Source organism: Poromitra crassiceps (assembly GCF_964638095.1).
Source record: "Poromitra crassiceps genome assembly, chromosome: 27".
Lineage (NCBI taxonomy): Eukaryota > Metazoa > Chordata > Actinopteri > Beryciformes > Melamphaidae > Poromitra > Poromitra crassiceps.
Genome location: NC_139650.1, coordinates 17,694,236 through 17,716,160, shown reverse-complemented (window position 1 = coordinate 17,716,160; position 21,925 = coordinate 17,694,236). Strand labels below are relative to the sequence as shown.

General features: G+C 45.5%; 1 protein-coding gene across 1 annotated transcript in view; it reads left to right on the top strand.

The window, feature by feature from the left end:
• The window catches only part of igsf21a (immunoglobin superfamily, member 21a), a gene marked incomplete at its 5' end in the record, with an annotated part of 443,028 nt that overhangs the window by 226,166 nt on the left and 194,937 nt on the right, over positions 1-21,925 (top strand). Inside the window, one exon of the mRNA XM_083661710.1 lies at positions 18,136-18,257. Coding sequence (XP_083517836.1) covers positions 18,136-18,257 — 122 coding nt within the window. The remainder of the gene's footprint in view (positions 1-18,135; positions 18,258-21,925) is intronic.

Here is a 21,925-nt window from a genome sequence, read left to right as displayed (position 1 = left end):
TTCAGCCTTTCTATGATATATTTACTGAGGACACTGGTGTCCCGGTACTTTGTAGAATACATGATATAGATCAGCAGTCTCCATCAAGTCTGGCCTGCATTGATCTCATCATCTCCTTCCTGTCAGCCCACAGTCAGCCTGTCTCCTTCAGAATGACGGCCATAATAACTGTCTCCGGGTGGCCTCGTCTCAGATGGCTTTAGATAACTGCCTGAATTTATACCCCGGCTGTGGCCGACCCTCACCCTGCTCCCCCCACACCCTGCTCACCCCCTCACCCTGCTCCCCCCACACCCTGCTCCCCCCTCACCCTGCTCCCCCCTCACCCTGCTCCCCCCACAGGGCAGCCTGGTGCAGCCTGTCGGTGGCACAGATCCTCACATGTAATCTGGCAGCTCCAGAAGCATCCAATCTAGGGATGTTCATTTTGAACAATTTCCATAATTGAAAATCGGGAAAATTAACGATCAATTATCGATTATCGATAGCGTAATAATAATAATAATAATAATATATATATATATATATATATATATATATATATATATATATATATATATATATATTTTTTACTCTGGTCTGGTAATAACGTTGCGCGTTCTCGGCCAGCTATAATGGCGATGCCGCTGTGTAGTAAGAATATCAGACACTAGCGCTGTGGCCAGGTAAACAAACATGTTACATGTCAGGTTACATGATGTAAGGCAATCGCCGTCTTCCAGCTTATCTGACAGCACAAGAGTCAAACCAACAGGCCTGAGTCTCACTGAGGTCCACAGACCGCTGGGTGCGTTTGTTTGTGTCCCCGGCGCATGCCGGTGTGAATTCCCCATGTTTAAAACAGTTTTGTTGGCACAAAGGCCCGTGCCCAGCCAGAAAACTAGAGACTATATGAAGCTCCACCTCACGTTAGTCGGCTGTGCAATGGAGTGGGGCGAGGAGGAACGAATTCCACCCAAACCTAGTCCGCAATTATTATTATTTTTTCTTATAATAACAATAAATGATCAAAATTCCACATGTTCGATTCAATTCATTAACGATCAATTTTCGATTTTCGATAATTGATGAACATCCCTAATCCAATCCCAACCTGTCTGTCTGTACTCCGTTATTGCAATGAAAATGAGTGACAGCAGAGAGCACGCGATGTGACACCGATAACAGGCAAGAGAATGAACGCCGATGTTCATCTTTGCCTTGTGTTCTTATGGTATTAGTTAATAGAACATTTTGAAGACTGTCATTAAATTAAGAACACTGTCATATACCCAGTAGCCCCAGATATAGAGATTTTTTTTTTAATCAACAACCCCCTGATGGAGAAGCCTTTTCACACTGATGATCTCTGAATAGTCAAAATAATAGGTACTAGTACTATGCGTGCACCACAATAGCACTCAGACTTGCCAAAAATAAAGTTGGAAAATGGAAAAACCAGCGTTCTCAGTCCCCTGCCTATGCCAACGCTCGATGCAGTTTCAGATTGATTGGCCAACAGGTTGAGGAGATAAATGGATGCAGACAGACAGTGTTCCTCATTCTATAGATATCCTCTCATTATGCTCCCTGGCAAATAACCCACCGACCTCAATCAGCCAACATGGTCCCCAGAATACACTTTGTGTCAATACAGCAGGTCCATGTGTCTGATAAACCTCATCAAAAATACAATTGAAATGCTGTACTAATAAAGCCTGTTGATTTGAGCTTTCATACGTTTTGAAGAAAGGGGGGGAAATGTTTGCTTTCCAGGTGATGCTAAACTCATTTCCCTCGCTAATTCAGCGTCCGTTTAGATTAGCATGGCAGAGCGTGACGAGCCCTCCTCAGCACCGAGCATGTTTGACGAGCCCTCCTCAGCACCGAGCCCTCCTCAGCACCGAGCATGTTCATCAGTTAGCTACCTGGCTGCATTAGCTGTGGCTCCCCCACTGAGAGCAGTGACAGACGGGGGGAGCCGAGGAGCCCACAGGGAAGCATGAAATACTCCCTTTAACCAAGGCCTGTGTCACGAGGCTGAGCACACGGGGTGCCAAACTCACAGGTGAAGAGGCAGGGCCACCGACAGCTGCACGCGCTGTCTGCTCCCCCTATGGAGTACCACAGGGATGATGGCTTTTTGTAGTCTTACCCAGAAGTCCCTGCGCTGCTGGTTTGTAGGGCGGAAAGGCAATGGCAGTTATTAAATGCATGAAATAAGGTCTGTGTTAACGAAAGTTTATGAAACAGAGAAGTTTGTGTTCAGCACGATAATCTTCACAAATGAATGACTTTTGAAGCGTAAATGTGTGTTTTTTTACGCAATTTTCAGAAAACACATCAAAAGTTATACAAGGTTTTTTTCTCTATTTTCCAATATATATACCAGGATGAAAAACATGTTTATTTCTGCTGTCAAATTCAAACATTTGAACACGTGTTGTTGTTAACACGTTCACTGCCAATGACGTATTAATCCGTCAAAAAAAAATCGTTTTTTTTTTTTTGACGGTGGGATGTTGATCTAACCCTTTTACATCTCTTATATAAGTATTGGACGTGTACAACGTGTACAACCCATTCCACCGACCCACTAAGTGGCGACAGTGCTTTCCTGACTAGAGGAAGGCAAGCAAAAAGCAGTGTGACAAAGCCATTCTCATGAAAATGGATTGGCGAAAACGCTTTCGTTTTCGCGCTGATTGCTGGCGGTGCGGGATTGTACATTTGCATAATAGATTACGGGTGGAACACACTTTGAAACACGCAGCATAAATATGACCAGAATCGCAAAAGCTTCATCAAAGCTCTCAACCAAAACTCCAAGAAGCGAGCGAGTCCATCCAGACTTCCTCAAAGAGCGGCCGCGCAGACAGGCACAGGACAGCAGCAGCAAAGCAGTGAGACTGGTGACAAGCTTGTGACACGGCCGCTGCAGCCAAGAAGAACGCCCACGGAGGGAGGAGTTGGAAGCAGAGGGGGGTTTCCTACTGTTATGGAGGAAATTACTGTTCAAAACTATTGTTTAGATGTCTGACGTCTTACTGATGCCAAAAATGAATGGTTAAAGTGACTGTTCTATCGAATTTCACAAAAAGCCGTTTATCTCAAAATAATTTTTCTGACGCTGAAACCATGCTGTATTCAACTGCTAATGCTTACATAACTACTAACTCTACAAACTAACTCTTTTAGACAGAGAAAGCACACATTCTATTAGTTCTTTTGAGATATTGTGTGTTCACAAAATCTTAGCAGAAAAGAATCCTCGGGTCTTGAAAGATGAGCCAGAATCCTCAAAAAAACCCTCTGGCAGAACCTACCTACAGTAAAAAAAAAAATGGCTGGCAGTGAATGTGTTAACAACATGTGGTGAATGGGGAATGACTCCCTTTTGCAGCCAGCCTCAAGTGGCCATTCAAGGTACTTATGCATTGGCTTCAATTTAGCAAGATGTAACTTACCGCTTGATCAACACCTCAGCACTCATCGTATTTACTGTACACTCGGCAGCACAAACTGCCACAGACTTATAAAGTTAATACACAATGCAATGCACTTTTATTCACTACATCACATTTTGTTTGGTGTATTATACTTTATTATACTTGTACAGGTACAACACTTTTGCCACTTTCCTCTATAGTGGGCCTAGTATATCACGCTCTGTGCTCCATAAAAGCAATGACACAAGGATTACCTTCTCCTACCTCACTGGGACATACACACACCGTGTGTTATTATTGTACCACAACACTCCCTTACTGCACACCGCATGCCTCCCAGTGCAGGTGCTGCTCTGTTGTCTGCCTCTTTGCTCCAGTAGGTTAAAGTAGGATTTGTTATGAGACAGATGGCTTGTTGTCCCAATAGACGGTATAATAAACATGGACATAGCTACCGTGATGTCACCCATTAGTTTGAACTCCTGTTTTGAAGCCTCGAGTTGGTATTTTGACCGTCGCCATTTTGGTTATTTGGAGCCAGATGCAGCTAGCACGAGACCAGCTAGCACGAGACCAGGGGTTTCCCACAGAGCCAGATGCAGCTAGCACGAGACCAGGGGTTTCCCACAGAGCCACTGCGCCGCCTGCTATTGGTCTGTGATCATCAAGCTGACTTGATGACTGGACAGGTGTCCTGTACATGTTTTGGCTAGTAGCGACTGACAATTTGCCACTTGCCAGTTATAAACGAATACAGCATTAGACCTTTGACCACCAAAATCTAATCAGTTCATCCTTGAGTCAAAGTGGACGTTTGAGGCAAATTTGACAAGATTCCGTCAAGGCCTGAGATATCGCGTTAACGAATTTCAGACAGACGTACGGACGTATGTACGGATGGACGTACGGACAACCCCAAAACCATAATGCCTCCAGCCTGGCTATGGCCGGCGGAGGCATAACTAGCGATTGAGACCATAAACGTTTTAGGAAAGTGTTTACTGAGGTAATAAATCAAGTGAGAAGTAGGGCAATTTTCCCATTGACTTCGGAGTTCTTTTCGTAGTCCCCTGCTGGCCATTAGAAAGTATGCAGGTTTAAGCCACTTCTGTATTGGCTTAATCTTTCACATCGGCGCTACCTCCGTTTGTCCCCCTGATGTCGCCATAATGTCACATAGTGGGCCTCAGTGAGCAGATCTCATGCTTTCCTCAATTAAAAAGGTCATTCTGGTCCAAAAAGTTTTATATTTAATTTAATTTTCATATAATTTTGTTTTAATACTTGCTCATCATGACTTTGGCGATTTTGCTGGTACCAAATCCTGGATTTGCTGTCCTGAGCTCGCACACGTTGACATCTGGATTTTATGCAAATGACAACATTGTATCATTTCTTTTTTGCCTACAGTAATTATACCATTTCTCTATCTAAGAAAATGTCTATAGGCTTCTGCCCTGCTTCAAAAAGACACGCTTGTCTTAGAATAATGGATTCCTTTGTGAGATAATAATATTAGTCAAATTAGCTCAGATATGAAGGAAAGTGCCAAGTCGATTCATGACAATGCTTTGATCATCTCTTTTGTTGTTGCTTGTCTAAGAATATAAAGGAGGGATTGAATGAGAATAAATCTCATTAAGACTTTATTTGAGAGCCATTCACTGCAGTGCTGTCCATCCAGCAGAAGTGTAGGACGTGTTGATGTAGATCAGCAGTGCTGTCCATCCAGCAGAAGTCTAGGACGTGTTGATGTAGATCAGCAGTGCTGTCCATCCAGCAGAAGTGTAGGACATGTTGATGTAGATCAGCAGTGCTGTCCATCCAGCAGAAGTGTAGGACATGTTGATGTAGATCAGCAGTGCTGTCCATCCAGCAGAAGTGTAGGACATGTTGATCTAGATCAGCAGTGCTGTCCAATCCAGCAGAAGTGTAGGACGTGTTGATGTAGATCAGCAGTGCTGTCCATCCAGCAGAAGTGTAAGACGTGTTGATGTAGATCAGCAGTGCTGTCTATCCAGCAGAAGTGTAGGACGTGATGATGTAGATCAGCAGTGCTGTACATCCAGCAGAAGTGTAGGACGTGTTGATGTAGATCAGCAGTGCTGTCCATCCAGCAGAAGTGTAGGCCGTGTTGATGTAGATCAGCAGTGCTGTCCATCCAGCAGAAGTGTATAGGACGTGTTGATGTAGATCAGCAGTGCTGTCCATCCAGCAGAAGTGTAGGACGTGTTGATGTAGATCAGCAGTGCTGTCCATCCAGCAGAAGTGTAGGACGTGTTGATGTAGATCAGCAGTGCTGTCCATCCAGCAGAAGTGTAGGACGTGTTGATGTAGATCAGCAGTGCTGTCCATCCAGCAGAAGTGTAGGACATGTTGATGTAGATCAGCAGTGCTGTCCATCCAGCAGAAGTGTAGGACGTGTTGATGTAGATCAGCAGTGCTGTCCATCCAGCAGAAGTGTAGGACGTGTCGATGTAGATCAGCAGTGCTGTCCATCCAGCAGAAGTGTAGGACGTGATGATGTAGATCAGCAGTGCTGCTCATCCAGCAGAAGTGTAGGACATGTTGATGTAGATCAGCAGTGCTGTCCATCCAGCAGAAGTGTAGGACGTGTTGATGTAGATCAGCAGTGCTGTCCATCCAGCAGAAGTGTAGGACGTGTTGATCTAGATCAGCAGTGCTGTCCATCCAGCAGAAGTGTAGGCGTGTTGATGTAGATCAGCAGTGCTGTCCATCCAGCAGAAGTGTAGGACGTGTTGATGTAGATCAGCAGTGCTGTCCATCCAGCAGAAGTGTAGGACGTGTTGATGTAGATCAGCAGTGCTGTCCATCCAGCAGAAGTGTAGGACGTGTTGATGTAGATCAGCAGTGCTGTCCATCCAGCAGAAGTGTAGGACGTGTTGATGTAGATCAGCAGTGCTGTCCATCCAGCAGAAGTGTAGGACGTGTTGATGTAGATCAGCAGTGCTGTCCATCCAGCAGAAGTGTAGGACGTGTCGATGTAGATCAGCAGTGCTGTCCATCCAGCAGAAGTGTAGGACGTGATGATGTAGATCAGCAGTGCTGCTCATCCAGCAGAAGTGTAGGACATGTTGATGTAGATCAGCAGTGCTGTCCATCCAGCAGAAGTGTAGGACGTGTTGATGTAGATCAGCAGTGCTGTCCATCCACCAGAAGTGTAGGACGTGTTGATGTAGATCAGCAGTGCTGTCCATCCAGCAGAAGTGTAGGACGTGTTGATGTAGATCAGCAGTGCTGTCCATCCAGCAGAAGTGTAGGACGTGTTGATGTAGATCAGCAGTGCTGTCCATCCAGCAGAAGTGTAGGACGTGTTGATGTAGATCAGCAATGCTGTCCATCCAGCAGAAGTGTAGGACGTGTTGATGTAGATCAGCAGTGCTGTCCATCCAGCAGAAGTGTAGGACGTGTTGATGTAGATCAGCAGTGGTGTCCATCCAGCAGAAGTGTAGGACGTGTTGATCTAGATCAGCAGTGCTGTCCATCCAGCAGAAATGTAGAAGTGGAACAAAATCCCTAATGAAATTAAATCTGCAAATGCTCTGAATAGTTTTAAAAAACCTTATAAAAAATTCATGCTGCGTAAGCTACAGTAATATAGTGCACAACCTTTCTTTGACTGGTTTTTGAACTTGTGTTGGCTTGTGTCTCTTTTTTATTCTTGATTATTCTATACTGATGTTTTCTCATAGTATAGTGTAGTATTGTATTGTATTATTGTATATTGTAGCATCATTCCCTTTTCTGTTTGCCTCTCAGCCGAGACCTCAGGACCACTATAGGTTGAGGCGATGTCTCGTCATAGACGCTGGGTTAGCTGGCTCAGCCTGGCTGGGGGCGTGGTCAGGGTGGGGTAAATCCCCCGTTCTATCCATTCAGCAAAGTTAGAATTTAGCTGCTAGCCCAGCCCAGGCAGACACGATCGGGGACTTAACCACCGCAGTAAACGCACATCTGAACAGACGTCTTGTGTTCTGCTCTAGAATCCCCAAACCTGTAGTTTAGAGCAGCAGCACCTTCCTTTGGTGAGGCAGCCCATTGAGATATATGGGCGGTTTGACCCCACTCGCGCGCCAGGCGTATAACATGTGGGCGTTCCCACACACGCCGACTGTCTCTATGGAAATAATTTTAATGACTTTATTGTGATATGCTGATTAATTATTTATGCTGTATGCTTATTGGTGTATTGTATTTTTAATTAGTCAAATAAATTCAATCAATCAATCCCCCCCATACAGGCGCACCAACTGACCAGAAGAGGCACTAGTGCAGCGACCAGTAGACATACCCTTAATTCAGCTTCCCACCCACAGACATGGCCATTTGTGCCAGTATGAAAGCCTGACGACACCGGAGGTAACACGGGGGCTCGAACCTGCGACCCTCGTGTTGGTAGGCAGGGAATCTACCGCTACACTACCCGGACACCGCTAGAACCACTATTGTCTACTTATAAGACTTCATGTGGTGGGTGCACTGGTGGTACTCAAATCTGTCTTGGCATAAACTCTCTGGGGTCCTTTGTATCTGTGTACCTGGGGATTATAGAGTACCACAGGGATGACGCATTTTTGTAGGCTTACCCAGAAGCCCTTGCGCTGCTGGTTCATAGGGGGGAAAGGCAATGGGATTTCTCTATGGGAATTTTGGTTAAATGCGTGAAATAAGGTCTGTGGTTAACAAAAGTTTATGAAACAGCAAAGTTTGTGTTCAGCAAGATATTCGTCACAAATGAGGAACACTGTTATGACTCTTGAAGCGTAAATGTGTATTTTTACATGATTTTCAGAAAACACATCAAAAGTAATAAAAGTAGTCCTCATTTGTGAAAAGAAGAAAAGTTTATGAAACAGCGAAGTTTGTGTTCAGCCAACTTTGCTGTTTCATAAACTTTTCTTAACCGCACAGCCAACACAACCAATTCCCATGCAAAAAAAACACATCGCCTTTTACACCCACGAGCAGGAAGTGTTAGCAGCCATGTTTTCCAGACTCTATTTCCAGTCTCATACTCCCATGCATTCCTTGTTCTTCTGTCTCTCTTTCTACCCAACTTGGACAAACCATAAAGCGCTTCTCTGCCCGCTGCCTGAACTCAGGAGGCATATTCAGGTTGAATCTCAGTGTGTTCGCTCAATTCCCTCCAGTGGCTGCTGATGCAGCTGCAGCCTATAAATAGGCCCACCCCAGACAGGCGAAGGCCGGGGGGAGAGGGGGGGGGGGGGGGCGGGGGGGAAGAGGGCTCTGGTTAACCCTTGAGACCCACTCCTATTCTGACCCCAATAATGGAAAGCATGATTAGAGAGTAATCTGAGCTGCCTGGCACAGGAAGGACACGTACAGGCCACCCTCCATCTGGCACCATCTCTGCATGATCACATCTCCGGAGAGCCCCGGGACCCATGTCTGAGCACCTCCCACTCGCCTTATTGTTAGCTACCTGTCGTGGGCTCTCCTCGTTAGCCCGCTCCAGCCTGCACCCAGAGTCTGCCACGCTGCAGACGAGGGAGGGGGTCTGCCACGCTGCAGACGAGGCTCCACCACCCATGACTGTCTTGTTTCATATCTCCAGATGGTGGAGTGTTGGAGGGGCTCTGGTGGCTCCGTGCCTCATATGCAGCGCTTGGCCTGGATTCAACAAAGCAGTCGTAGCAAAGCTTTGCGTCCCCGCAGCAGTGCTTTTCTGCAATCAAAGAGCGCTCATCTCCCTCGCCCTCCTCCCTCTTGTACGGCCATTTTGGCACCGTTCCGTTCCTGCATCTCTCCCTCTCACTCTCTCACTCTCCTCTTCCTTCCTTCCTCATTCAAAGAGATGGGAAAAGTGCACGCATGCTTTAGAAGTACACACATGCTTTAGAAGTACACACATACTTTAGAAGTACACACATACTTTAGAAGTACACACATGCTTTAGAAGTACAGTTGTGTAAAAAAAAAAGACTGTGGTACTGTAAAAGTAGAAGTAGTGACAACTTGTTTACAGCTAACTGAAACTCGCGTATTAATATAATTCAAAGACTATTAAAATGAAAAGATCCCCTCCAAACATGTTTTAAAAGGATAGTTGTGATTGTTTTGATGTGGGGTTGTATGAGGTACAGTCAGTGTACTACATGCAGTAGAATGCAACCGGCGCGGTCCCAGTTTGGAGAAATGGAGAACAGCAAGTCGAGTTAATTATTTAAATTTGTACTTCATTAATGTAGAACAGTCATTTGTTACTGAGATTACTTTTAGCCTTTTAATCATAAAGATTATTGGAAGATATTCCATATTCCAGACTGAAATATTATAACAGAAGTAGAGTATTGGCCAGAATGACATTAACATTTGGACACTTAAGGGCTCATTATACTGGAGCAAGCTCCGTGGGGTGGAGCTCCGCGAGTCACCGTGCGGACCTCGCGCTGGGGCAGATGCTTTTATACTCAGAAGTGATCAGCATGTTATTGTACAATGGTAATAGTGAGAACAGCCCGTGAAAAGTCGCAATGAAACGCTATTATGTGCAGTACTGAGTGTGCTTTCACTCTCAAACGACCGTACATGGTAAATGGTAAATGGTCTGCATTTATATAGCGCTTTTATCCAAAGCGCTTTACAATGAGTAGATAGTCTACATTCACCCATTCATACACCAATGGCGGCAGGCTGCCACGCAGGGTGCCTACACACCATCGGGAGCAATTTGGGGTTAAGTGTCTTGCCCAAGGACACAACGACAGCAGCTGGGAGGGAGCGGGGATCGAACCGCCAACCCTTGCGTCATTGGCCGACCCGCTCTACCTCCTGAGCTAAAGCCGTCCCCCCGTACATCAGCACATGAATGAATCACCAAACTTGTTTTTACTGAATAGCCGTTTCAGTTCTCAGCCCTGATAGCCTACTCTGTGCTGCTTTTAATCTCTCTCAATAATGCTCTCAACACAACACATTTACATTTACTTGGTGAAATGACTCAAAACGAACAGTTGCAAATCAAAGTTTATAGCCTACCACATGGGTCAAGAAATGTGGTGAAAACACAGCTCAGTGTTCAGGGCTCAGTGGCTTGAAAGCGGCCATGTTTGGAGAGAAGCCGTGCGGAGGTCACGCTGTGTGAAAAATCTTCAGGTACACGGTGGGCGCCCTACGGAGGTAGCGCCCATCCACGGCCAGCACATTTACGTCATTTGACGTAACCACCCCCGCGCCCTTCACGGCATGGTGAGCATAAAGCAGCCTTTATTCAGCGGGTATCTTGCAGGTGCACTGTTTTTTTTTTTTTTGTTTTTTTTTGCAATTCCAGCGTGGCCTTCTTATATACTATAAGACTATACTTTGATTAATAATTTGTGTGATATGGTTTTTCCACACAAACTAACTAAACTAACTACTGTAGCCTGTTTTGAAAATGTAAGGAGTAGAAAGTATCTATATTTGTGTTAAAAAGTAGGGAGTAAAAGTAAACGGTTGTCAGAAAAATAAATACAGATATACAGATGCCTGAAAACCCTACTTAAATATTTGTACTTTTTACCGTATACTTCCCATCTCTGGCCAGCACAAAGCAGCTCCCCCTGTGGGCAAAAGGAGACATGTGTGGATTCTTCCAAACGTATTACACACGGGGTCGCTCTTAATTAAGAGCAGGCATCATTAAGGAGGTATAGATAAAGACAGGGTGCCAAAGAAGTGACCTGTCTGCCGCAACAAGCTCCTCTCTGATCCGTAACAGCTTCCAGACAAGCTGGATCTGACACCACTTTATCCAGCAGGGTCTTCAGGGGAGGACAGGAGCAATTATAATGCCTGTTGGATTAGATGGACTGTGGAAAAGCAGAGGTTAGGACATGTTCTCTAACTCACCTCAGTACTTCAGGCCCACAGAGCACTTTGGCATTGGTTTATGAAGCCTGGCGTAACTCTAAAGTCAACTGTAATGTTTTTGGAGTGAGGAGACTGAGTTTTCCTGCAGGGGATATGTAACCCATTGCTAAAAGTAGTTGCACTTGTTCATCTGTATGAATAAATAAGCAGAGGCGGGCCCTTTTCCCCCCACGATGCCAAAACAGCTTTGCCACTTCTCTAGCTCCTCCTCCATGCTATTCTGATTTTTCCTCGCAGAAACAGAAATTGTATTTGAAATGGCTGAAATGTTTTTGTTTTCAAAAATAAAATGTTTTAGCAATTATAGGACTTTTGAATGCAGGATAAAATTGGAGTGACCATTTCAGGCTTGGCAGAGTTTACTTAGGTGAGTCAGCCTCAGCTCACAGATATTTACGATCCAGAAGATATGTGCCATGCAGGGCCCGAAATGAACACTCGTCATCGGCGAGTAGATTTTAGGTTTGGCGAGTGACTCTGAGAGGTCTGTCCGCCACTTGGCGAGTGACAAAATAGTCATGTAAAACATTTAAAACTGCGGTGTGTTTTGGTCTTACGACAGTCGCTTTTTGGCAGCCTCCAAGATCTCCTTTTGCGGCATCTTCGGCCTCATTTTCGGCATTGTTTATCGACGCACAACCTCTAGTCCGCTCACTCCACTTTCCATCTGCATTGCATCCCAAAATAGTCATCATGCAAAATTAATTGTTTAGCGTACGTGACGTTAACGTACCCTCTTTAACTCATTGAGTGCCAGCCACTTTTGGAGAACGGACGCTCCCAGTGCCAGAGTTTCAGAGCGTTTTCAGTGATTTCTCGAGGCCCACAGAATATTGTGTGATATTACTATGTAAACACCGAACACGCACAAAGAACGATGAGACTCTCTTCTATCATCTGCAAAAAAAAAGTTTATTGATCCCATTTTCCGTTCTTTAGTTATGAGCCGGAGAAGATAGGCTGTTTTGAGCAAAAAGACACTTTTCAAATTAGAAGCTGAGTTATTCCGCCTTTTGTGAAATGCAGCATTTCAAGCACATTCACTGAGTCTGAAGATAATATTTTCTGAGGTGTGACGTGGTGTAGTTGTGTGGTGCCTGCGTGCCCCACCCCCCTCTCCCCCCCTCAGCTGCAAACTCCTCCCCACACTAACACACAGCCTTACACGCACCCAGTCTATTTTCGGAGCACTCCGTTTTTTTGCGCCGGCTCCCAGCGCGACACGGAAATGCCAAACCGGACTGCAGGGAAAGGTTTGGCCCTGTCTTCAGCACCACTCACACCCTGTCCTCAGCACCACCCACACCCTGTCCTCAGCACCACCCACACCCTGTCCTCAGCACCACCCACACCACAAGCTTCACACTGGCATCTCACAGGTCCAACTCAGAGGTCGGAAGTGATGCAACTGCAGTAACCCTGTCAAATCTCCTAGCAACCAATGCTGGTGCCATTATAGAGGTCCATTGAAATTGAAAATTGGCTGTGTGCAATTACTGTCTAAGTAGCCTAACTAGCAGTTTACAAGAACAGCAACATGTTGAAAAACACTGCTGTGGAGTGGGCGTAACTCAGTGAAGTAATAGTGAGTAGTTGATATGGCAGATTTGTTTGCTTGTGTGTGTTTTTTCTACTTAAGAGCACTATGCTTGTTGCTTAAGTCAGCTCTGTTAACCTAAACAAACTGGCACTGCTAGCATGCTAATTCATCACACCAAGCTAATGTTAAAGGCAAACGTTATCATTACAGTGTGGGTAGTATGCAGATGAACACTGTTGCCTGCACCCACAGCTCCCCGTTCATTTGCCAGCACAAACTCCGCCCCTGCCAGCTGGTATGCCTTGGATGTGGATGTGGGCATACAAAAATGAGTAAATATGTAGCTTGAATAACAACCAGCGCAACTTCATCTCTTCCGTGAACCAATGACATCACTGGTCCACGGAAGAGCAGCAGATCCTGAAGCCACACAGCCTGCGCTCCAGAGGGGAAAAATCATACTATATCCTGATAGAGAGCTGGTTGAAAAGCAGCAACGTTTTCCTTTAACATGTCTGTCTAGGGAGGTACGGTGGTGCAGTGGTTAGCACTATCGCCTCACAGCTCGAAGGTCGTGGGTTCGATTCCCACCTGGGGATGAGGTGAGCGCTGAAGGAATGCGTGCCCGTCCACACACCGCATGTCCTCGAGTGCCCACCGCCCAGGTGGGGTTGGCAAAATGGCCTTTCTGTGTGGAGTTTGCATGTTCTCCCCGTGCCTCCCGGGGGTCTCCTTCATATAGGAACGGTAGGAACCCCCTTCACAAAAACATGCAACATCCTGGTTGCTAATGTGGTTCCTCCTCTGATCGTTAAGGGCGCCTGTTCAGAGGGAGGGGAACTGGTTGGAATAGCGTGAACCTCCCACGTGCTATGTCCTACCGGTGAAGCTTCCTCTGGCAGGTGAAAAGAAGCGGCTGACTGACTGCCCATGTCTCGGAGGAAGCATGGAATCAGTCTCGGCTCTCCCCAGATCGGCAGAGGATGGAGTAGCAACCAGGATTGAGCAATCAAATGAGCACTAAACGGGGGATAAAATGGGATAAAAAATCGGGAAAAAAATATTAGAAAAAAAAAAAAAAAAAAAAAAAAAACATGTCTGTCTGGACGTATTGATGCCAGGGCCGGCGCCAGGATGAAATGACTTAGGGGGCGGTTATAACTGGGGAGGGGGCTGATATTTTTATATCGTAAAACATAGGTTATATACCCGCTATGCCTCTGAAAAGCGCAATAACAACACAAGAAAGACTACTATTCAAAATCAAATAAAACATTTATTTCACGGCAGCAGATTAAGGCATTAATAGAGCTGAGCTTTGCATAACGTGAAATGCGGGACCTGTCTGGAGCACTCTGAACATATATGTCTATATGAAAAGTCATAGAATAAACAATTGCTGCAAAAATCAACAACTAAACAAAATAATAGCCAGTCAGTGCCAGGTTCATTAAATTAAAGAAATAAAGTGATCAGATGCGTTGTCTCCGTCTTTCTGCCCTTGTGACAACCAAAGCACAGCAAATAGCGCTTCCCTGCCAATTCTGAAACAACAGAGCTATGTTTATAGGGGGTAGCCTATATTAACTTAAACTGATCAAATTTGATGAAGACTGCAGAAACAGCAGCTGAAACATGTCAGGTACAAACACTGCCTAACTGGCCTTTATAGATGAACTATTCTAAAAATAAAATAAAGTGAGGGGGCAGAAAATTGAACTGAGGGTGCAAAGCCCCCTGGTGCCCCCTTGTGGCGACGGGCCCGATTGACGCTACGCATTGCTCCATTGTACATTGTAGCCATGCAGCTGCTGGACCGGCTGGTGCGATCTCGCCCAATACTGTATCAATTCCCAAAAAATGTCTGCTCTGATTAGTTAGTAAAAAAAAAAAAAGATTAGTTAGTTAAACATAAAAAATATACAAAAATAAGGTTCAGGTTTAAAAATACCGACATTCCCCTTTAACATGTTTTTTTTTTTTTGCCACTAATGCAAACTTCTACTAAATGTTAGCTACCAATTGTGTTAGCAAAAGTCATGGTTAGCTGAGCATAAAATAGCTAACAAGCTGACACCTAAACACAAACTCTGTGTCAGTGCTGAAATGATTCAATCCCAATCAAAACAGCAGAGAAATAAACGACGTCTATTGAATTGTGTTTGAGACTACGAGGCTACAGGTGGACTGTTTAGTAATGCAGTGAGCAGTGTAGTCTACAGGTGGACTGTTTAGTAATGCAGTGAGCAGTGTAGTCTACAGGTGGACTGTTTAGTAATGCAGTGAGCAGTGTAGTCTACAGGTGGACTGTTTAGTAATACAGTGAGCAGTGTGCATCATGGGCACAGCTAATTGATTTGCTGATTGGTCACATGAAGTAGCCGTTGTTAACATGCCATGCTTTCCTTTTGCACAGTTCTGCTTTTACTGCAGTGATGTGTTTTCTCCTGAGCATTATCTCATGGTTTGATGCAGTTCTGTTTATTGCGATGTTTTAAAACCTGAGCACAACCAAACATTCCCCCTGGTGGGACAACCCTGAGTGTGAATGTCAAAAAAACAATGTATAACATTCACACTGAAATGGATTTAGATCGACTGTACGACTGGAAGCTTGTGGGCTGCTCGAAACCAACAAGTAAGATGAGCCGAATCAAAACAGATGGCTCTTTGTCTGACTTTAGTTGTTCCAGCCTATTGGTAGCATATTATTTTGAGACTGACAGAAACAGAAATATATTTATATATTTCTTTTGTAAGATTGTAAACAGAGATGGGAAAATGCTTCTGAAGAGAGAAGATATTTGATATTAGTCGCAGGGTATGACAAAAAAACATCGCAGCCAGGTGTTGAAGTAAGCGGTGCAGGTTTGCGCAGGTCGGACCCTTCTTCTCCACCCCACTCTCCCCTCTCTCTGGCACTGTGTGCGTGCGTGTGTGTGTGCGTGCTTTACCAGCTCACAGCACAAAAGTCCGCTCCGGGTTTTACCGCGGATAAGGAGATCTTGAGAACTTGATTCAACAGTGACTATTTACAACAGGGTCTTTAACGTCGAGCCCTGGCACTGTGTGTGCTGCGTACGTCGAGCCCTGGCACTGTGTGTACTGTGTGCATGCGTGTGTCTTTCCCTACAGTCTCAGTCTAGGTTTTACCAGCTTGGTGCCCATCGGCGAAGTTTGAACTTTAAGGTTGAGGGTGCAGAAAAAAATCGAGAGGATTATCTACACAAAGTGACTGTCGCCCAAAGTCAGATTTACGGCTTTCTGGTTCTTGTTCATGACTAAGTTTGTAACTTAATGCTTTACTTTATATGCTTAAATGTGTAGGTATAGCTATTTATGACATTTGATATCTAGCGATGTGTGAATTTATGTGACTTAGCTGTCGGTTGGGAACTCCGTAAACTCGATCGAGAGTCTCCGGAATTGGATCGAATTCAGTGTCGTCAGTGCATCGAGATGGAGAGAGAGCGCGATGTAACAGGAAATCAACCTCTCAACTTTGTCTTTATAAATGTCTGCCTTATCCTGTACTAATATGTAATGTATATCTCAGTGACATCTCATCATTTAGCCAGTAAAAATGCACGGCACACCCAATTTGTCATATCATTTAAAGTACACTCAAGCATGACATTGTGTTCAGCTCTGTAGAACAGCTTTCACATAAAGTGAAGAAATGCCTCCTGAAAGGTCCGTTACTGTGCCTCCAGTGGTGGCACGAGGCAGGGCTGGTTGGAAAGTCCAATTTCCCCTACATGGCTTTGCTTTTAGTGGCTGACCTCTCCCTGTTGCCCCGGAGCGATGCCCCGTGTCTACACCCCGGAATTGGTATTAAAAGAGGAGCAGATGGCCATAATAATCTTCATAATCATAATAAGCTCCTCGAGAAGGGTGCCAAAACCTTTCTCGGGAAAAGTGGTGTCACTCCCAAAGTCTCGAGCGAATGTGCTCGCAGATGAGCGAATAGTTTGGAAACTTGTGTAAGCAATCATCTTGACGTTTAATATTTCACGCTGATGACGGGTACTTGAGCGAAAAATGAACCCACTCAAGTCTTGGAAAATTCCAAAAGTCACCCTCTTATTTGGTTACAGGTGACAAAAGTAATTCAGCCCCAGAAATGCTACCGAGATGCGTTTTATATTTCCACGCCCGTGCTTTTAGTACTTTCAGCATTGCCAACTCCCCGTGCAGCACCACTTAGCAAACGCAGCCTGAGGCAATCTGCCTCCTCTAGAGGCAAGAGGTTATACGAGTTACCCCGCAGTCGTTCACGGGGGCCACGCAGGGAATTGTTTGCTCAAATAAAGACAATTTAGCATCGTCTCTTTCACGAAGGCGGTGGTGTGTACATTGTGCCGGGGACGAATCGTGAAAAGTGCGCTGACTTTGTTTACCTCACTGAGGGGATTGGATTGGCTGACGGAGCGACAGCAGCAAAGGGAAGAAAGAGCCCCGGCCCACCGACAATTTCCTGCTTCAAAGCCACATTAGTGACTCCATTAAAATCCTGTCACCCTTTTTCCTTCTTTACGTCTGTCTGCCTGTGGCTTCTGAGGAGAGGAGAAATGCTCTGTGGCGGCCTCCTCTCCTCCTCTCCTCCTCTCCTCCTCTCCTCCTCCTCTCCTCCTCCCCTCCTCTCCTCCTCTCCTCCTCTCCTCCTCTCCTCCTCCCCTCCTCTCCTCCTCTCCTCCTCTCCTCCTCTCCTCTCCTCCTCTCCTCCTCTCCTCTCCTCTCCTCCTCTCCTCCTCTCCTCCTCTCCTCCTCTCCTCCTCTCCTCCTCTCCTGTGAATATTATAAAGAACTACTCCATCATTCCCGGGAAGTAAAAAAAACAAAAAAAACAGCAGCAGTTTTGAATATCCGATCCGCCTTACCTCGGCAGTATCACGGTCACAAGCCATTAGCTCTGCAGAAAGTGCCAGACACAGAGAACACCGTGCTGTGTCAGTCTTCATTAAGACTTAACCGTAATACACGCGCACACACACATATAACCCGCAGCTGCCTAAGTGACTCGCTGATCTGATCACGTCGGCAGTTTGAAGGCCCCCCCGTCTTCAGACACATAGATGAAATGTGCTCGTCAGGGCTGTTTAAATGGATCATTCAAATAATTGTAGCCATTGTAGGAGCATCGCTCCAGGCCAAGATGTTCTGCTGTATAAGATAGGAGGGACAACTGCTCTGGGGAAAAAGGTATGCCACTCACATCCATCATTTAGGGAAATGGTCCTGTTAATGTTCTCCTCCTTCTTTTTTGCTTGACAGGTCACAGATGGAGGCACCATCAAGCAGAAGATCTTCACCTACGATGCTATGTTTAATACCAATTACTCTCACATGGAGGACTACCGCCGACGTGAGGACCTGGTGTACCAATCAACCGTGCGGTAAGCTTCAAAATCAATTAACGTTCGTTTCAAAACAAGACAACTCCTTTAAGTCAGCTTGTATACCCACTCAATTTGTGTAATTAGGTGATTCTGGCCTAATATCAATTTGTGAACCTTTAAACTCACTGCTTACTCAAACAGCCTCACAGGAAGAGCACTAAGATGGATGCTGCTCAATGCTATACGCAACTTATAGTTCGCAGCCATCTGCTGTTGATCAGACTGGAATGACCCGAATAACACCTCCTCATAACGAAAGAAAGCAGGTCTCTCACGATGAGGAAGTTGGAGGACGAGAAAGTTACCGGTCCACCAATCCCCACAACAGCGAGCTATTTCAATATGTGACTGTCCTCCAGAGGTTGCCGCTACTTCCTGGTTACAGCCGTTTTAACCACCTTGAAAATGGATCAATGTTGTCGTCCCCCTTGTGAGGATGGCCTGGAATGACCGAACGAAGGGGTCAGCACATTAGTGTCTTGTCCGGGAGCGCGTGAGGACAGGAGGAGGCGGCAGCGGAGAACTTTAATCAGGCGCTCCAGCGCTGAGGATAAAGAGTTCAGTGTTAAAGTCAACATCTGGCCAGGCCCATCCTATTCCCACCACAATGGTGCATATATTGAAGGTAGCACGGGCACATTATCTTGCAGAAGATGTAGTGTAGTTTCACTCCTCTCTGGAGCCAGCATACAGATACAGAGCCCCGCTGTGTCTGTATGCATTAGCTGTCTTCACTGAGAGAAGGAGCCAGAGAGGGCAGGAGATAGAGGGAGTCGTAGTAGGAGCAATCATCTGCCTCTGTTTGAGTTGATTACATGTTCGCCGAGTCCTGGGGAATGTCTTCCTTTACCTCAGGCACCCCCCCCCAGCTGTCTCTCTCTGCCCATCTTCTCATTGCTGCCCCCCGCCCACCTGCTCTGGCTCTCCTGCAGTAACACACACCCTGTCTCATTGCCGGCATGTATACCGTGGCATTAGGTCCGTATGAGCAGGGTAGTCCTTCATGTATACCGGGGCATTAGGTACGAGCAGGGAAGTCCTTCATGTATACCGTGGCATTAGGTACGTATGTGCAGGGTAGTCCATCATGTATACCGTGGCATTAGGTACGTATGTGCAGGGTAGTCCATCATGTATACCGTGGCATTAGGTACGTATGAGCAGGGTAGTCCATCATGTATACTGTGGCATTAGGTACGAGCAGGGAAGTCCATCATTGACCTGGACTTGAGCACTGAGGACTCAGTATTTATCAATGAACAAGTCCGAGTCCGAGTCTCCACCTTCCGAGTCCGAATGCTCGAGTCCACATCATGTGTCATCACTGCTCAAGTCCACGTCATGTGTCATCACTGCTCAAGTCCAAGTCATGTGTCATCACTGCTCAAGTCCACGTCGAGTCACGAGTCCTGAAAATGTGTCCAGGACTCGCACTCGAGTCAGACTCTACTTGACTTGACTACAACATTATTGTCAAGTCCCTCGGCGTGACTATACCGATGTATACTATCCTATATATTAGCCTACTGAACATGAGTGGGAGTCTGCATACATTGTGCCTGTCCTTGCACGAAATTGAATAATGTCACAATATTAATAATATAGCTATAAATATATTATGGCAAATTATTAGGACCTGTTACAAAAGAAAATGAGAGATAAAAACAATATTGATCAATTAACAAGTCCATTTTTCTCTCTTGTTTTTTTTTGTAATAGACCCTAATAATTTGCCATATTAATGCTGTGATTCAATTTCGTGCAAGGGCAGGCCCAATGTATGTGGATTCCTGACTTGGACTCAGGTAATGGGGTCTTGACTCAGAATTGAATTGAACACCGGGGACTCGAGACTCCACTTGGACCCGAGATATAGTGACTCGACGACAACACTGCTTGACAACAGAAAGGACAAACTTGACACGGCCCGTTACTTCCCTTCCAAATGGAACGTCTCGTACTTTTGCGTCCTTTTGTAAAGATCCTCTTTCATCTCTCTCTTTCATCTCGTCGTCTTTGTCCTGCTCCTGGTGTTTGATTCAACTCATCCACATTCCTGCCTCATCCTCTCCTCTGTGTTTTCTCATGTTGCTGTGGTCGCCCAGCTGACGATGATGCATCCAGACAATCCTACCATCCCTTTGGGACAGTCGGCATCATCACAATGGAATGAGCTGCACACTTTCATGGACTCAGACAGAGAAACACCAGTGTACAGACAAACAGTCAGGAATATGACCCCCACACCCACGACACACAAACACACACACACACACACACACACACACACACACACACACACACACACACACACACACACACACACACACACACACACACACACACACACACCGGATATGCAGGATTGGAACATTTCTGAACCAAAATACGTTTCTAGATACGTGAATTAACGTTATACGTAGATTCTGCTTTTGAATGAACGCAGTGGCGAGTAAGGGTACTGTTGGAGTACTCGAGATCGGTCTTTTGATGGCCCTCCCTCGGTCTTGGTCTTGACTCTGTCTCGGACAAACCCTGTTTTCCATTGTGTGAAATTATTTTAGACTGCAGACCAACAGGTTTACATTTCAAATAAATGTTTGTTTCAACATAAGCACTATACATACTCCCCCTTACAGATCATATACTGTATCATCATACAGGTTGTTACATACTGTATAATTTACCAATCAGTGGCTGACAGTTTGGGGGAGTCATTAAAATTACACTTCATTCTGCGCACTGTGTTGAGCCTTTCTGAAGGTCAGTGATATGTTACACTTCATTCTGCCCACTGTGTTGAGCCTTTCTGAAGGTCAGTGATATGTTACACTTCATTCTGCCCACTGTGTTGAGCCTTTCTGAAGGTCAGTGATATGTTACACTTCATTCTGCCCACTGTGTTGAGCCTTTCTGAAGGTCAGTGATATGTTACACTTCATTCTGCCCACTGTGTTGAGCCTTTCTGAAGGTCAGTGATATGTTACACTTCATTCTGCCCACTGTGTTGAGCCTTTCTGAAGGTCAGTGATATGTTACACTTCATTCTGCCCACTGTGTTGAGCCTTTCTGAAGGTCAGTGATATGTTACACTTCATTCTGCCCACTGTGTTGAGCCTTTCTGAAGGTCAGTGATATGTTACACTTCATTCTGCTCACTGTGTTGAGCCTTTCTGAAGGTCAGTGATATGTTACACTTCATTCTGCCCACTGTGTTGAGCCTTTCTGAAGGTCAGTGATATGTTACACTTCATTCTGCCCACTGTGTTGAGCCTTTCTGAAGGTCAGTGATATGTTACACTTCATTCTGCCCACTGTGTTGAGCCTTTCTGAAGGTCGGTGATATGTTACACTTCATTCTGCACACTGTGTTGAGCCTTTCTGAAGGTCAGTGATATGTTACACTTCATTCTGCGCACTGTGTTGAGCCTTTCTGAAGGTCAGTGATATGTTACACTTCATTCTGCCCACTGTGTTGAGCCTTTCTGAAGGTCAGTGATATGTTACACTTCATTCTGCGCACTGTGTTGAGCCTTTCTGAAGGTCAGTGATATGTTACACTTCATTCTGCCCACTGTGTTGAGCCTTTCTGAAGGTCAGTGATATGTTACACTTCATTCTGCCCACTGTGTTGAGCCTTTCTGAAGGTCAGTGATATGTTACAC